The 18,862-nt window shown below is 41.9% G+C and overlaps 1 protein-coding gene across 1 annotated transcript in view; it reads right to left on the bottom strand.

Annotated features, from left to right (window-relative positions):
* The window catches only part of LOC130115251 (seizure protein 6 homolog), a 135,957-nt gene that overhangs the window by 90,225 nt on the left and 26,870 nt on the right, over positions 1 to 18,862 (bottom strand). The window contains exon 4 of the mRNA XM_056282865.1: positions 6,311 to 6,500. Within this exon, the coding sequence (XP_056138840.1) occupies positions 6,311 to 6,500 (190 nt within the window). The remainder of the gene's footprint in view (positions 1 to 6,310; positions 6,501 to 18,862) is intronic.

Genomic DNA, 18,862 nt, shown 5'->3' with positions numbered 1-18,862 from the left:
TCCAACACAAGCTCTACCAACCATACACCTTCGACACACCTCCCCCGCACTCCACACGTCTACACACACGCAGACGCAGACAAAAACACTGCACAGTCAACGCTGGGCGAGGCCGCCGCCAGACCACCTCGGTGTTTCCTCTCGGGCAGGGCTGTGGGCCAGCAGTTAGCTTAGCCTGCCCCGCTTCCGCATCCTGTCGTTACAAAAAACCTCACGTTTCTAAGCCATATCCAAGAAGTGAAGTGATTGGCATTTCAGATTAGTGTGAGGCACACTATTTCACCCATCTCTAGCAGAGGTCAACATTCTGATCAGTTTATCTTGGTTGTTACTGCATATTGTTTTCAGCCCTGTGATGGACTGGCAGCCTGTACAGGGTGTCTCGACGCCTGACACCCAATGACTGCTGGGATAGGCTCCAATATCCCCGCAACCCTAAGAGCAGGATAAGCGGTTTGGGTAATAGATGGTTAAGGGCCAAAATACATTTCTGATCTACTGCTACACTATGAACCATCCAGACCACTCAGATGGTCTGCGACAGGTTTGCGTTCTGTCCCCAGAGTGAAAACTAAACATGGGGAGGCAACTTTCAGTTTTTATGCACCACATATCTGGAACAAACTCCAAGAAAGCTGCAGGTCTGCTTCAGCTCTCAGTTCTTTTAAATCAAGGCTGAATACCTTCCTGTTTGCCTTTTATTAAATAAAACTTGAGGCTTTTGATTTTCATCTTACACTGTACTGTGACTTTTACTTTGTTTTTTATTTGTTTTTAAAAGTCTTTCTATTGCCTTATGTTGCTTTTCATAATGCATTTATGTTTTATGTAAAGCACTTTGAATTGCCTTGATGCTGAAATGTGCTATACAAATAAATTTGCCTTGCCTGGCCTTAAATGTTTAAAATTTGTAGCTTCTGCATGTACCCTCTATAGCCATCTGTGCTACTGGCTTCTTTGTGGTTGTATTTCTTTTGTACATATCTTAGCTTGAGTAAATGAAACACCGCTCCTGTATTTTTTCTATATATTTTTTCCATTGGCGTACAAAGTAAACATAAAAATCATAAGTTCAACCTAATATCTACATGGGAGGCCATACAACAGACATGGATCATACACATGCTGCTGCTCAGTGTGACAACATTTGAGGAGCTGCTCCCAGAAACTACTACTACTACTACTACTACTTTCGGCTGCTCCCTTTAGGGGTCGCCATAGCGGATCATCCGTTTCCATTTCTTCCTGTCTTCTGTGTCTTCCTCTGTCACACCAGCCATCTGCATGTCTTCCCTCACCACATCCACAAACCTGGCCTTCCTCTTTTCCTCTTTCCTGGCAGCTCCATATTCAGTATTTTTCTCCCGATATACCCAGTATCTCTCCTCCACACACGTCCAAGCCATCTCAGTCTTGCCTCTCTTGCTTTGTCGCCAAACCATCCAACCTGAGCAGTCCCTCTAATATAATCGTTCCTAATCCTGTCCTTCTTCGTTACTCCCAGTGAAAATCTTAGCATCTTCAGCGCTGCCACCTCCAGCTCCACCTCCTGTTTATTCGTCAGTGCCACTGTCTCCAAACCATATAACATAGCTTGTCTCACAACCATCTTGTAAACCTTCCCTTTAACTCTTGCTGGTACCCTTATGTTGCAAATCACCCCTGACACTCTTCTCCACCCACTCCACCCTGCCTGCACTCTCTTCTTCACCTCTCTACTGCACTCCCCCTTACTTTGGACAGTTGACCCCAAGTATTTAAACTCATATGCCTTCATCACCTCCACTCCTTGCATCCTCACCATTCCACTGTCCTCCCTCTCATTCACGCATAGGTATTCCGACTTGCTACTACTGACTTTAATTCCTCTTCTCTCCAGTGCATACCTCCACCTCTCCAGGCTCTCCTCAACCTGCACCCTATTCTTGCTATAGATCACAATGTCATCCGCGAACATCATCGTTCATGGAGACTCCTGCCTGATCTTGTCCGTCAACCTGTCCATCACCATTGGAAACAAGAAAGGGCTCAGAGCCGATCCTTGACGTAATCCCACCTCCATCTTGAACCCATCTGTCATTCCAACCGCACACCTCATCATTGTCACATTTCCCTCATACATATCCTGGACCACTCCTACATACTTCTCTGCAACTCCCGACTTCCTCATACAATACCACACCTCCTCTCTCGGCACCCTGTCTTATGCTTTCTCTAAATCTACGAAGACACAACGCAACTCTTTCTGGCCTTCTCCATACTTCTCAATCAACATCACATCTGTCGTGTTCTTTCATGGCATGAAACATACTTCTGCTTGCTAATTGTCACATCTCCTCTTAACCTAGCTTGTATTACTCTTTCCCATATCTTCATGCTGTGGTTGATCAACTTTACACCTCTGTAGTTGCTACAGTTCTGCACATCACCCTTGTTCTTGAAAATCGGTACCAGTATGCTTCTTCTCCACTCCTCAGGCATCCTCTCACTTTCCAAGATTGTGTTAAACAATCTAGTTAAAAACCCCACTGCCATCTCTCCTAAACATCTCCATGCCTCTACAGGTATGTCATCAGGACCAACTGCCTTTCCACTCTTCATCCTCTTCATAGCTGCCCTCACTTCCTCCTTGCTAATCCACTGAACTTCCTGAGCTGCTCCCAGAAACATAGCATGGAAATAGCAAGTCCTAGAATGGCTATTATAAATGACAGAACAACAGCCCTGGTATAAATGAGTTTCAGGATGCACAGATCGCCTCAGTATTGTATTTGCAAATATAAAAACACAAAATATTATGGCATACTTGAGGACATGATAATCACATAACATCTCTGAGGTCAGTCTGTGGGAACATAAGAATGAATGATGTCAGCAAGGTTTTTTTTTCTGCTCACATCTCCCTTCACTCTTCCAATGCTATGCTGCACTGCCCTTCCGTCTGTATAAATCAGACTTTCAGACCCCATGTGGGGTCCCCTAAGATGAAAATTGGGTCAAAGAAAAATATAACATGTTTAACCAATGGTTTCTAGATCCTCTACAAGCAACTATTAATACAATACAGACAGACAGTAGGTGTTATTCACTAATACAAGAGATCAGCTTCATTCATAATCTCATAAAAAGATACATTTTAACTTTGCAAATTGTTCTTATTAGTTCATCTCAATATCTAGTCAATGGATGTAATTAACTCACTATGGAGTTTGTCACTCTGTTCTTAATTATTTATATATTAGACCATGAGACTTTTTAGGTTATGCGCAAATAAAAAAAAACTATTCATAATTTGTAAACTAGACTTTACTAAACGTATCCACTACTGAGGATGTAGGATAGGGTTGTTTTTCATCTGTATAATTTCATATAACTTTACCTGACAAAGATAGAGTGTGGGCTTGAATTTGTCCACATCACTTGTAAGATTGAGCCGTATATCAAGGAATAGTTATTAGTTTACTTTTATCAAGCCTAAAGAGCATCAGGGTATAGGAGAATTTACAAAGGTATAACTTTCAATTTCTGAGGTATGAAACCCATAACTACATTTGCCCATACCTCCATGCACTGCCTTCAAAATGACCACCAAGAGACAGATGGTTTTGTCTCTGCTAGTCCACTTTCATCCTCTGAGTTCAAAGAACTTTCCTTTTTTTTGGTATCTATTCATTTATCCCTTGTTTCCATTGATTGTCCTCCAAAGCCCACATGGCAGACAAAGCCACTCCCTTGATACATTATAACAGTAGCAGCATTACTTGACACATTATAACAGTAGTATCATTACTTGATATATTATAACAGTAGCATCATTACAAGCTCTTCTGCTCTTGTCACTGCTGTGTGTGAACAACAGCTTTGTCTATCTGGGCCCATAAGAGTCAGAGCCAGTAGTACCATCCCTGAGCTCTCTAACCTATACAACATACCCGAGGCTCCGAATAATACTTAGATCCTACTGAATATCAGCCACTCCACCTCGAGAATAAAAGCTTGATATACGTATACTGCATGAAAGAGAGCGTGTAACAGAGAGGAGAGAGATGAAAACGCTGCCTGTAGCAGATGTTATTGGAGCATGCAGGTCATGTAGTCATGTACATGGTTATCTTGTGACCGTGCTTTCATTTGCAATGGGTGAACCAACTGTCTCTATTTCAAATATTTTGTTTACAATCATGTTTCAAGGTATTTCTGTCTTCCATGCTGTGTGTGTGTTCTAGTCAACAATCATGCTGCTCCATCACTGTCTCCAGTTATTTTTAAACCGAAACCATATACATAGAAATTAATGTACAGATTGCATATTTATCTTGCCATACATATTACTCATAATACACATATACATAGAGAAAAGACAGAAAGGAAAATAAACAGACAACAAAAAAGGTGAAGGGAAGGGGGGAGGAGTTCTCTGCCGCTTGAATCTAACTCTCATCTTCCTTATTTGCTGGGATTTGTAAGCTCTTGTAATACTCCAAAAAGGGAGTCCAAATCTTCATAAACCTTTGTATAGAGCCTTGACAGGTGTATCTGGTTTTCTCAAGTTTCAGAAACTCCATAATGTCTTTAATCCATCTGGAAAAATTAGGTGATGCTTGTTGCTTCCATGAGGGAACAATGAGGCATCTAACAAGCAAGGAGGCAAATGATATAATTACATGTGCTTTACCTTTAAGGGTATGAGTTTCTGGAGCAAAACCAAATAGGGCACATATGGGTTAGGAGGATTGTCTTTTTGAATCATCTTGCTATAGGCCTTAAAAAATACTGGTCCAAAATGTGTTAAGGTTAGGGCATGACCAGAACATAGTATGTGTGTGATCTGCTGGTTGACTTTTACAGTGAGGACAGGAAGGGCCTGCATTAGGACAAATGTTGGCCAGCCTAGCATTGGCCAAGTGTGACTTGATTGTGACTTGTATGACTTGATTCCCTTTGAGAACCAAACTCCAAAGGTAGAATCAGAGAGACAAGGCGGGAAATTGTAATAATTTTGGATAGGAGAAAATAATGATGTTGTATGCAACTTAAAATGTCTCTAACATTGTGACCAAATTCTAACTGAATGGTACATTATTGGGCTAGAAGAAAACTGGCTTAGAGGATGGGGTGAGGAGGCAGAAATTAAGGAGCATAAATGAAATGGTCTGGAAGCATCCAGTTAATTTTTAATCTGCATTGGAGTTTTCATTTCGGCACAGTGACTTTATTTTAAATACCTCACTTTATTTTAAATACGTTGTTTATTAAATTTATGAGTATTTGTGTTACGCTGACCACACCAACATCAAAATCAGCTAATTCACAGTCAGTGGTCTCAGTTATATGAAAATAATGGTGCAAACGGGGATGGACAGAGATAAATTATTAAAATGGGCTCTGGACACAATCAGACAGAATATATTCCTATAAAACACTATAGGGGCACATCTAAGTGCTCTGTAGGCTGTTAAGTGGATGTCACCATTTGTTCATTCATTACTTTCAATTGGGGAAAATGTTATTTTAGCTAAATAAAGATATACTGATTTTCCATGTCCCCAAGTCAAAATAGTGTATTTCGGGTGTCCAGATAGCGTAGCTATCTATTCCATTGCCTACCAAAATGGGGATCTCGAATCGAATCCCTGTGTTACCTCTGGCTTAGTCAGGTGTCCCTACAGACACAATTGGCCGAGTCTGCGGGTGGGAAGCCGGATGTGGGCATGTGTCCTGGTCGTTGCACTAGCGCCTCCTCTGGTCGGTCGGGGTGCCTGTTCGGGAGGGAGGGGGAACTGGGAGGAATAACGTGATCCTCCCATGTGCTACGTCCCCCTGGTGAAACTCCTCACTGTCAGGTGAAAAGAAGTGGCTGGCGACTCCACATGTATCGGAGGAGGCATGTGGTAGTCTGCAGCCCTCCCCGGATCGGCAGAGGGGGTGGAGCAGCGACCGGGATGGCTCAGAAGAGTGCGGTAATTGGCCAAGTACAATTGGGGAGAAAAAGAGGAAAAATCCCCCCCCCAAAAAATTGTTTATTTCCACACTTCACAGACGCAAGTGACTCTGGTAAAAATAGACTAGATGCGCAAATTTAACATACCGGCAAACACTGCTGTGCAAGACATGTCTATCTCCTGCACAGCTAACAAAGCCAATGGACATAAACACGTTAAATACGATGGCTCTGTATCAGCTATGATGCACAAATATTTGCCAAAATCATTTCCGAAAAAAATTGTCAGAAATCTTATAAAAACTTTGTACAAAACAATGACAGTGTGACTTAAATGCACGTCTAGATGTGATGGCAGCCAGGTCTTACCTTGGAAGTGCAGAAGCACTGAGCTGCCCACAGGTGAGTGGCTTTTGTAGTGAACGGTGATCTGGTTGCTGTAGCTTCGCACAACCAACCCCCGTATTAGGATTGACTCATTTGCCAGCATGGTTTTCCCCCCGCCTCCCAGATCAGCAAACATCACTCTGTCACCCTCCGAAAGATTCACTTTCTTTACCTGGCAAAAGACAGGAAATAGAGAATATTTTGGCATTTGATGAAAAATAGCTACAGATAATAACTACTTTCACACCATCAGCTATTGATTATATGAGTCAATTTGTCACATTTGTCTGCCCTCACTGGGTAACAGCGAGGGCAGACAAATATGGTGCAGTAAAAACAAAACAGCCCAACAACCACTGATGGAAATCTACTTTGAATAACACTGGCCCAAATCTAAAAAAGATATGCTTAAAACTAACAATCCACTATCATCTTCAGTTAGTGATCACACTAAAGATGAGCATTACACATGTCAACCTATCTCCTCCTCCGAGAACACATCTCTGACTTGTAAGAAACGCTACCCGCCAGCTGTTTAGCTGGTCTCCATTTAACCAACCATAGATCACAGCAACTGCATCGTATCTTAGTAATTGGGCAAAAGAATGTGGATCTGGGAAGTATATTCCCTTCAGAAAACCTACTGTGCTGTATATCTGCACGCCGGAAAAATTAGCTAGAAACACAAGAAATGTAAGAAGGAATTTCAAAATATTATTTGATGAACAGAGGTGAATCTAATATGGAGTTAAATGCAATGAAAACTGAAGGCTTATAAAATAAGAAAATTCGATATTAGATCTACTATATTATAGAATGCATATTGTATTCCAAACCAGTAGGCTCAAGTGATGGCTTTCATTAACTGCTCACTCTGTATTACAGTTTAAATCACAAACAGAACTTTTCTCGGACCTGTAACCCAGGACCCGGCCTTGCTAATATGAAAAGAAAATGAGAAGACCTAAATCATGTTGCAGCACAGCAGCATCTCTAATGTACCACACATAAAGTGGCAGTGTTATTGTGTAACAAGCCATAATGTACTGTTAATGAACTCGCGGACACAGCATCAGGATAATAGTGCGCCAAACAAAGGCCATCATCCAGTAATCGCATTACGCCCAGGGCCTTGGGACAATAAAACACTTGACAGAACATTGGGCAATGCAATCCATTCTGCCCTGGCTCCAGCCCAGGCTTTATATAGTTCTGCCTCACAAACATAATGATTATGGTTGAACACATATCTAGTGGCAGATATTTCTTTTCATTTTTCTGAATCTGGATCTTCAAGTCCAAACAAATGATTAAACCAAATGCAGCGTAAAATAAAAGACATGCAAACATGTTATTTTGTACACAAGTACATATCAACAATAAGTATGTATGAACATTTAGCTCCCTTGTAAACATTATATAATTATTTCTATTTGCTCATGGTCAGGTTTATTGGTCAGATAAGTTTGCACCAACAAGGGATTTGACTTGAGGGATTGCTTATGAATAAGGGAAATGCCTTAAACATCAGCATATTTTGACATTGCTGACTTTGTCAGCCTAAGCTCCTCAGGGAGATTGTACAAGAGCCTTGGGGCCCTGACAACCAAACCTTAGTCCCCTTTAGTCTTCATAAATGCACAGAGTATGCAATTCTAAATGATAATATCAACAGGTACACAATAGATGACAAAACAAATAAAACCACTGATGGAAAATGGAGCTCTCAATCCACACAACCAAATGTTATTTACTGGTGTTTTTATATTCTATGTGTGAACGCTGCTTTTCTTTAAACACCCTTAATGTATATAAATATTGCTGGTTCTAGGGCCTTGCCTCAGGCTTCCAAGCAACTTGGAGCAGGCATAGAAAAAAATTAAAACAATAATAGAATATTGACATTGATTGTAAAATGCATAAGCAACAGGTAAAGAAATGGAGATGCAGTCCAATCTCTTAGCTTCAGTAGAAAGTAGTGCTGCCAAATCTTGACCAAACTAACAGTTTCACATCTGTTAAGGCTAGGTAGATAAATCAGCCATTGCAATAGTCAAGGTAAGACAAATAATGGACCAAGGAGATGAGGAATTTAAAATTTATTTACAATTTACAATCTAATTTAGCAGACGCTTTTATCCAAAGATATACATCTGAGAGTTAATACAACACAAGCAAGGATCTAGTCAAGAGGCAACAACACAAGTAAGTGCCAAAAAACTAGGTTCAGGTCTGATAGGACACAAGTGTCAACAGGCAGTGCACAAAGGCAATGCATAAGGTGCATAGAGTAATTTTCCCCCCCTTTCATCTAATATTAATACCATCAGGTCTGGAGGTGTTTGAGAAAGAGCTGGGTCTATAGCTTCTTCTTAAAGATGGAGCCCTCTCCATCTTTAGACTTAGACTGCTTTTATTGTCATTGCCTCACATGCATGTCTCATACATACAAGGGAAAAAAAATTATGTGTCACAAGGACCACAGTGTCAAAAAAACAAAAAACAAAACAAAACGACAAAAAAAAACAAATAACACACAATGAATATTAAAAACAAAAAGTGCATTAAAAACAAAAATTACTTCACAGACATAACATCGCAAGCACACCTGACTTGGACAGTGAGTAAGACGGTCAACAAGTCATTTTTTGGATGGTCTAAGTGTTCAGGCTGTTGAGGAACCTCACAGCCTGAGGAATGAAACTATTGCATAGTCTGATGGAGGCAGCAACCTCCTGCCAGAGGGTAGGAGGGTGAAGTGGATGTGGGAAGGGTGGGTGGGGTCCTTCATGATGCTGAGAGTCTTTTGGGTGCACTGTGTATCATAGACTGCCTGGATGGATGGGAGAGCAGTTCCTATGATCTTTCCAGCTGTCTTCACTATCCGCTGTAGCGATTTGCAGTCAGAGGCCTTAACTCCATTTGCTCTGCTGAGTCGCTACTCAGCGGATCGAATGGAGTTAGGCAACTCGTTCCACCACCAGGGAACTACAGAAGAGAAGAGTCTAGCTAGTGACTTAGGTCCCCGTTGTGGTGGAAGAGCCAGGCAGCTTTCATTGGCAGAGTGTGAGCAGGACTGAGTGTAGACCTGAATGAGGGAGTTAAGGTAGGCTGGAGCCGTTTTAGTTGCTGTTTTGTAAGCGAGCATTAAGGTTTTGAATTTGATTCGGGCAGCAACTGGGAGCCAGTGGAGGGCTATGAACAGCAGGGTGCGTGCTGTTTTGGGTTGGTTGAAGACCAGACATGCTGCCATGTTCTGGGTCATTTGCAGAGGTTTGAAAATGCATGCAGGGAGACCTGCCAGTAAGGAGTTGCAGTAGTCAATGCGTGATATAACAAGAGCCTGTACTCTTAGACAGGTAGGGTCTAATTTTCCTCATGTTGTTAAGGGCAAATCCGCATGACTGAGCAATCATGGCCATGTGAACCTTAAAGGTTAGTTGGTCATCAATCCTGACACCCAGGTTTTGGGCAAACTTTGTGGACGTTGATCCGAGCTGGATATTGATCTGTTGATGTAATGATGGACTGGCTGGGATGACAAGGAGCTCAGTCTTAGATAAGTTAACCTGAAGGTGGCGTTCTTTCACCCATGCAGAGATATCACCAAGGCATGACGATATCCATGCCCAGACTATGAGGCCATCTGGCGGGAATGATAGAAAGAGCTGGGTATCGTCAGCATAGCATGGTATAAGAAACCATGGGAGCGGATGTTTGCGTTAAGTGAGGTGGTGTATACTGAGAAGAGAAGGGGACCGAGCACTGACTCTTGAGATACCCCTGTGGCTACGCCGTGCGGTTTGGACACTTCTCCCCTCTAAGATACTCCAAAAGATCTCCCCGTGTGGTAGGACATGAACAAGTGGAGGACAGATGCTGAGAGCTCAGTGAGTGTGGAGAGGAGGATTTGGTGGTTAACCATGTCAAAGGCAGCTAACAGATCTATCAACAATAAAGCGGATGACTGACCAGCAGCTCAAGTCAAACGCAGTGATTCTATTACCAATAGGAATGCATTCTCGGCTGAGTGACCCTGCTTAAAGCCAGACTGATTCAGATCATACAGCTTGCTCTCAGAAAGGAATTCAGAGACTTGAGGCCAGATGATTTCCCAGTGTGTTTTTTCCCCACTTTTAATAATATATTGTTCAAGCATTTGTGCCCTAATCTTATTCTTGAAATCACATATTCTTCTCTTCTACTCTTGCCTGTAGCTCTCATCAGACCAACTCCTCTTAGAATCCTGTTCTTTTCTCCTCGCTCTGTTTTTGCTAATAAACAGCCAGGAGAGAGAGACGTAGTGAAAGAAGTAAAGATAATTGTTTATTATAACGGATGATTTAGGGGAAATTAAGTCACGTCAAGAAAGTATTTGATTCTTAGACTCGACGGGGAGGTTATTTAATCAAGCGGCATCAGCTCTGAGCAGCAGCATAATAAATCCCCCTATGGAGTCCAGACGCTGTTGGTGGTGGCGGATGACTTCTGCTGAGATGAGGCTGATGAAGAGATGAAACTGATGAATCTGCGAGGACTACGCGGTGATGGGGAGGTGGAGGGGTGGGCATAACTGCAAAAAGAACGCACTAAAGGCAGAGAACTACTACTGCTACTTTCGGCTGCTCCCGTTAGGGGTCGCCACAGCAGATCACCCGTTTCCATCTCTTCTTGTCCTCTGAGTCTTCCTCTGTCACGCCAGCCACCTGCATCTCCTCTCTCACCACATCCACAAACCTCCACTTTGGCTTTCTTCTTTTCCTCTTCCCTGGCAGCTCCATATTCAGCATCCTTCTCCCAATATACCCAGCATCTCTCCTCCACACGTCCAAACCATCCCAGACCCGACAACCACTTCTTAAACAAGTGCCCATTTCTGCCATCTCAGGATAGTGTTTATTGCTAAAGCCAGGCAGGTGGCTGAGGCACCAGACGACATGGGGAGTGAGCCAGATGACTGTGAGGGTGACATCACGGCCATACACAGTTTCAGGCAGCGTGTGCTTATCCGGCAGTCACCATACCTCGACGTTTTCCATGACCACACCCCCGTGAGGGCCCCGACATTCCCCCTGCGCTGGAGCCTGCTCCAGTGCCCTTTCTGCCCACTGGAGTTCTCAATTATCTTCCGCCAGATGAACCCCCTGCTGGTCCAGTTAGTGATCAGCATGATGAAGAAACCCATGGGACTATTCTGCATGCAGGTGGGGCTCTTCGGTGTTCCAGCTGCTACCGCAGGCCTACCATGTGGTCGAAGGACTTTGTTGCTTTGTAGTTTCTTGTTTATTCCTTCACGCCACTGTTAGACATTCCCATAATTAAGTCAGGGTCTGTGTGTTCTGCCTTTACAGCATGTTTCAGGTTCTGTTATTGTTCTAGCCTATAGTGCCTTATGCTCTGCACCCTTTGTGAGGTTTGTGTCCTTAGTGATATTTTTCTACATGGTTTTTGAATTGCCTTACGGATGTTATGGGTGGGTTTGGTTGTACTGGAAAAGAGGGTGGTGCCAGAAAAGTATTGTGTACTTCCGGGTTACTTGGGCTGTGTATGTCTCTCTTGTGATGTGCAGACAAATGCTCACAAGACAAATGCTCACAATACTAATAGAAAAAGAGACAAATGCTCACAAATTGTTTTACAATCTTTATTTTTCAAAAAGTCAACTGAACATTCTGTTGCATGTCACATAAGACATATCACATAGGCCTAAGCATGTGAGAGGGATCACATCTCCCTGACAAATGAAATGGTGATCTTAAAGATAATCATGATTATAAAACAATTTGTGAGCATTTGTCTCTTTTTCTTTGAGTGTTGTGAGCATTTGTCTTGTGAGCATTTGTCTTGTGAGCATTTGTCATGGAATCCTCTCATTACCTTCAGTAAAATAATCTATGCACTTACCGGATCGTGTCCGTGGCTTTGTGAGTGTCCTCACCTTATACTGGCGCTAGGTCTTCCAGTTTGGGCGATCATCTTGCCTTTCTCGTCATTCTGTTTTTTGTTTTAGATCTTTGATTTCACTCATTAGTTCCGTAATCTGTTTCTGCAGCCTCGCGACATCCGCCATTTGTTTTGAAAGAAAGTTGAGCGAATTCTTTATCTACGTGATTTCCTCTTCTGTGGTTGAACTCTTCTTTAGTTTCACCATTTCTCTAGTTTGTGCAGTTTGATATCCGATGGTAAACCGATGTTTGAGTAAAATGAGTCTTTCTTGTTGTAAAGACTTCGTGCACGGTGGCAACTGTGTTCGACATTCGACTGCACGTTTTTGAAGATTTTGGGATTTAAAAAAAAATGAGACGCTTCGAATGTTATCAGTCGATTAATTGGCTGTAATCGGTTGTCATCAGACCATAGATATGAGATAGTATGGGCCTACTCTACCTCCTCATTGGCTCAGTAGGCTGTTATCATCGATTCGGTTTGACCACAGCCAAGGCTCTGATCACACGTGCGTCCACGTCACTGCTTCTTTGCAGCGAAAACAAACTAACGTTAAATGGCTAACATGTCTTTTATTCTCAGTTGAAAATGCAATATTCTAAGACGGTTTCTGCATTAAAATGCGTTCGAGAAATGTGCATTTTATTTTTATAATCTCCGTTGAGTGAACGTATATGATGTTTGGTTTGTTAATTATTACGATAATTAACTAACCCTAAAGATATGTCAGCCATTTAACGTTAGTTTGTTTTTGCTGCAAAGAAACAGTCACGTGACGTGACGCAGACATGACATGTGCCGTGATCAGACGCATGAATCGATGATAACAGTCTACTGGGCCGAGTAGGTCCATACTATCTCATCTCTATGGTCTGGTGACGCATGATAACGGCCATTTAATTGACTGATAACATTCAAAGTAGGTGAAGAAAATCAGGTCTCGGAGCATGCAAAAAGATCGACCCTTAACTCCGCCATCTAGACCGGAAGTCAAGAAGAGAATAAATACACGAGGAGAGCAATATGAGGATATGAGCAATATGAGGACAGCAATATGTATTGGTTGAAGTATAGAAACCCCGCACAACCCTTAGCGCAGGATAAGTGGTTTGGATAATGGATGGATGGGTGAAGTATAGAAACGGCAAAGAATTCGCCTTCAAAAGAGTTGCACACCAACTGGGCTAACTGAAATTTCTGGATTCATGTCAGCTTCTATTCTATTCTATTTGCCTTTCGGCTGCCCCCATTAGGGGTCACCACAGCAGATCATCCGTTTCCATTTCTTCCTGTCCTCTGCATCTTCCTCTGTCACACCAGCCACCTACCTGCATGTCCTCCCCTCACCACATCCATAAACCTCCACTTTGGCCTTCCTCTTTTCTTCTTCCCTGGCAACTCCATATTCAGCATCCTTCTCCCAATATACCCAGCATCTCTCCTCCACACATGTCCAAACCATCTCGATCTTGCCTCTCTTGCGACTGATCCGATCTGGAAATCTGATTTATGATCCGCATATGTAATTTGGCAAAGGTTTTACACCGGATACCCTTCCTGGTGCAATCCTCCCCATTTATCCGGGCTTGGGACCAGCACTAAGAATGCACTGGCTTGTCAATCCTCAATGGCTGGGTTCTATTCTATTCGATTCTATTTTTTTCCATCATGTAACCATATTCAAACATGCTAAATAACAATATAGCCATTGATCTTTCAGCACACACTAACACAATACAGAATTGAGAAGAAAGATCTCTGATGTAAAAGTTACTTCACATCCATTTGCTCTATAAAAGCAACAAATGATGCATGAATAATTCAACTGACACATCCTCATTAAAAATAAACCACCATCTTCCAAATATTGTTGAGTGTGAGCGCTAAGCAGGGACAGATGGAATCCTGGGATGTGGTTTTGGGTAATGGAGTAAAGTCTACAGTCTGGATGTAGTTTTGAGCACATACATGTGGATGTGTGTGTGTGTTTATATGTGTTAGAATGAATACTCACAGAACATGCACGAAAAGTGCAGCAACATAAAGACTGAGATAAAAGGTAAATGAGAAAATTTACTATGAGGCAAACACATGCTAAACGTTGCACTAGAATACTCTCTGCATGTCCCACTGAGACTTGATCTTCTTTTCAATTTCCTCTTCTGCTACATGTAGACTGGGAACAATGCCAAGAGAGAAGAAGAAGACAATTTACATCTAATTCCTTTGCTTCTTCAAAATAGCGTCCATCCTTCCCTCTTTCGTAATCCCTTGTATACAAACCAGACTGTGCCTGCTGAACTGTGTTGCCTCCTGAATGCATCAAGCAACGCAGTATTTGTCAAAGCCATATCTCAGTCATATTATCAGTTGTATGTTATATGCATTTCAAAATGTGTGTGTGTGTCATCTGCTAATTAATGGTAGTAATTAAGTGGTAAGTGAGTAAATGATGGTGCATGAGGAACATGTGGTCTGACAGGAGAAGTGGGTCATGGTGAAGTGAAGGGAGTCCAGAGAGAGAACAGCGATACACAGTCATGTCTAAAGCTCATAAAGAAGACTGCGCTCATGGTTCTACTGGGAAAAGCTCCTCTTTGTAATTAATCACTGCCCCTCGTAGGCTAAATAATCTAAGACACCTAAATAAGAAGAAGCCTTGAGGTCAAGTAGATGTTAACATAAGCAAGGTTTACCTTTTCGGTGGCGCTGCAGCTATTTGTCCTCTGAGGTTGGACATGGTCATGACTGCAGCAGGCACTTTCTGGCATTACACAAATCTCATCAAGAGCTTTCATTCAATTCATAAAACTATTTTCCCCGATGTCACTCAACCTTTGAGCTTTGACCCAAATACCAAAACTCACCAGACCAGAGAAAATATACATCCTATACACCAGAGGAAATAAACATCATATAGTATACTCTCACATTGTGCATGCAATACACTGAATGAAATCTAATCTCATCTACTCCCTGAAATAAATCAGCCTTTAGATTCATAATTATTATTATTTTACTGAAATAGATTAGCCTTTAGATTAATTATTATTATTATTATTATTTTACTGAAATAGATTAGCCTTTAGATTAATAATAATTATTATTTTACTGAAATAGTTTAGCTTTTAGATCAGACAGTTTTCATAGAACATGCAGTTCAAGCTTGAATTAATTGTGTTTATGAACAATACTAGTTCGTATAGTAGCTATGATTGAAAATACTGCAGTTTATCCAAGAACTGTGGCAGATTCTCAACTGCAAATGAACAATGTGACAATTTGATCAAGGCTGAAGGCTTTTTGTGTCTTGGATTTTTCTAAATGTGTGTGGAAAAGTACTGTGGTGCACACCACCGCAAAGAGCAGCAACAAAGCAATCATCTGCTTAAAAGAAAAGCTGCAGAAAATATATTGCGTTCATTCACAGCCCTGGCGGTGAATAATGTCTCACATCAATCTCTCACTAAACAGCTGCTGTCACACAAGAGCCGAGGCAAGCAGCACAGTACAGACGACTGACATCCGTCCTGCTGTTTAAAAGGCAATTGAACGTGTGTCACGCTGAACTCTATTTCTTCCTATCTCCCATAGCCAGTCATTATTTCACAGACAGCATAAATGGATTGTCTGAAAGGGAACAAGGCTCCCCGGAAGTCAAGAGCAGCATGCTTGCAAAGTTTGGCTTTAGAAAAACAAAAACTATTTAGCAGAGCACTGAGGTTTGATTGGGAAATAAAAAAGCAGAAGGGGATAAGATGAAATCCTTCCTTATAGTTCAACATATTAAAGTAATAAAAATTACAAACACCTTTGTCTTGTAACTTATCAATGACCAACATACACTCACCCAATGAAACAAGAATGCCAAGAGCAGGTCTCTGTATAAGGACTGACCAATATACAGGATCAAGGCCTGCAGGTGGTCTTGAATTGCCATCGCAGTATATTGTAGCGAAGTTTACACACTTTTCATATCATTTCAAATTGTAACATTTTGAGTACAGAGGGTAATTATTCTTATAATTTAATATAGCTTTGTTGTCTGTTTGGTCATTATTAGGTCATTTTTAAAAATGCTTTATAAATGATTGACTGGGCTTGACTTGGTTCAGTTTGTCTTATAGGCAGCTATCCCTATAGCTATGGTACATGTCTGTGTTCAGGTTGGTACTTTTAAACCATATTTTGCCATACTAGCGTCCTTTGAGTATGGGGATATGAACAGAAATGGGCATTTACACTAAGCCACACAGAATAGGGGGAGCATGCATACTCTTTGCTGCAAGGTAACTAGAACACTATGAAATCAGCTACTAGGCCACAGGGCTGTCTCACATGTTATATGATATACTACACCCCTGAACCCCAATAAGTGGCCCGCAGGCCAGGTCCGGCCTGTGAGAACCAAATGTCTGGCCTGCGCCAACTCATTGGCACTAACACATCTGTCATAACATGTGAAATAAAGTGCACAACATGTGAAATAAAGTGCACAACATGTGAAATAAAGTGTGTGCTGCTCTACTTTATTTTGACCTCACCCCACACCATAAGACGCACTCTCTGTGGTTCTTGACTAGACAGAGCCACTCACCAGCCAAGTCAACTAAGCTAAGACAAAGCAGGGATCATTGTCAGCTAGTTTATATAGTAACGGCTAACACGGCAACAAGAAGAGCAGAACTTTTAGCGGAGGAGTATTTTTCCTGTCTACACACCGATTTGAAGAAAGCAGAAGCCATATCACTAGCCATGGACTCGTCCTGTGACTGAACCGATATGGAACAGCTATCTGTGTTCACAAGATTTTTTTGATTGGAAGACCTCACAGGAAGAGCTACTTTGTTTGCTTCTTCTGCCTGGGTGCACAACTGGGGAAGTCATCTTTATTGAATTAACACAGTTCTTTGAGACAAATGGCTTGGATGTGAGAGCAATTGTGTCCGTTGTCACTGATGGGGCTCCGTCAATGGTGGGGCAACACAAGGGCTCTTGGCAGGTTTGCCGCTGTTAACCCAGCACTCTTAACATTTCATTGCATTATTCAGTTTAGTTGTGCACTAAACTGTGTTGGGGAAATAAACGAGGTGATGGATATTGTGACGAGACTGGTGAATTTCGTTTGCGAGAGTTCTAGTCTGCAACACCCCCTTTTCAGAGCATTGCTGGAGGAAATGTCAGCAGAACACAAGGATCTTTTGCTGCATAATGATGTTCGCTTGCTGAGCAAAGGCCGTGTGTTGGAGAGGGTGTGCAACCTGCGCAATGGGCTTGTGTCATTTTTATCTGGACTGCAGAGCCAGAAAATCCAAGAACATCAGAGATTTTTAAGTAACAATAAGGTGATGGCATGTTTTGTTTTTGTGTGACATCATGTCTCATCTAAATCACCTTAATCTGCAATTACAAGGCAAGAACCACACTGCTGCAAACATGTACTTGGTGGTTGAAGCTTTATGGTCAAAGCTGAACCTTTTGGAGAGACACATTCACAGGATAAACTTGCACTTTCCACATCTGTGGGAGCACTGCAAAAAGAACAAAATGTGGAAGGTCCAGCGATGAAGGACTTCATGACAAGCCTGGTAGAAAACTTCAAGGAACGATTTGAAAGCTCCCTTAAACTCTCAGGTGACATGCTCCTCTTCTGTGGACAGCCATTCTCCATTCTGGATGATGGCCAGTGGACTGCAGAGGCCAGAATGTTGGTACCTTGCATAGATGAGGCAACTTTTCAGATGGAGATCCTGGAGATGGGAACATCTGATTTGCTCAAAGCACAACACAAGGACGTTGGGGTGAGTGACTTTTGGATCAACATGGTTCCCCAAGCTCGATTCAAAAACATGAGAGCTATTGCAATGCTTCTACTCACAATTTTCCCCTCCATGTACATATGTGAGTCATCATTTTCTTCAATGAAATGGATCAAGAACCAGGAAAGAAACAGACTCTCTAATGCTCATCTTAGCCAGTGCCTCAGGCTTGCCACAACAGAATACAGGCCCGACATCAGAAGGATTGCCTCATCCCATCGCGCTCACTTCTTTCACTGATTGGTGAATGAACATCCATTTAGATTTGTCTATTTGTCCACAATTAAATGGTTGGTTGTGGACTTATTTTATTTCAAGAGTGCACTTTTTTTCTTGTGTGACCCTCAACACTGGCTGTAAGAATCCCAGGCTTAAATTACTACTACTGCTACTACTACTACTACTACTAATAATAATAATAATAATAATATAATGATAATAATAATAATTGTAGTAGCAGCAACAACATTTGCACATAAAATAACTTTTGCTTTTCAGAGTATAAGTGCTGGGGAGCTAATAAATAAACGGGGAACAGGTGTGGTATACACGGGGTTGACTGATAACAAAACCAAGGGCAAGAACTGAAACGACAAGACAGGTGAGTACTTCAAAATAGCAACAGGAAAGCCAACAGGCAATGATCACAGGTAAGGACTTCAAAATAAAACAGGAAAAACAACAGAAAATGATCGAGGTTATGATGAGTTGACGGAACTGGGAGAATGACTGAGGCTACGTGAGACAATGAATGAAGTTATGAGCTGAC

This window comes from Lampris incognitus, chromosome 7 (genome assembly GCF_029633865.1).
Source record: "Lampris incognitus isolate fLamInc1 chromosome 7, fLamInc1.hap2, whole genome shotgun sequence".
Classification (NCBI taxonomy): domain Eukaryota; kingdom Metazoa; phylum Chordata; class Actinopteri; order Lampriformes; family Lampridae; genus Lampris; species Lampris incognitus.
This window is presented reverse-complemented; position numbering and strand designations above follow the sequence as displayed.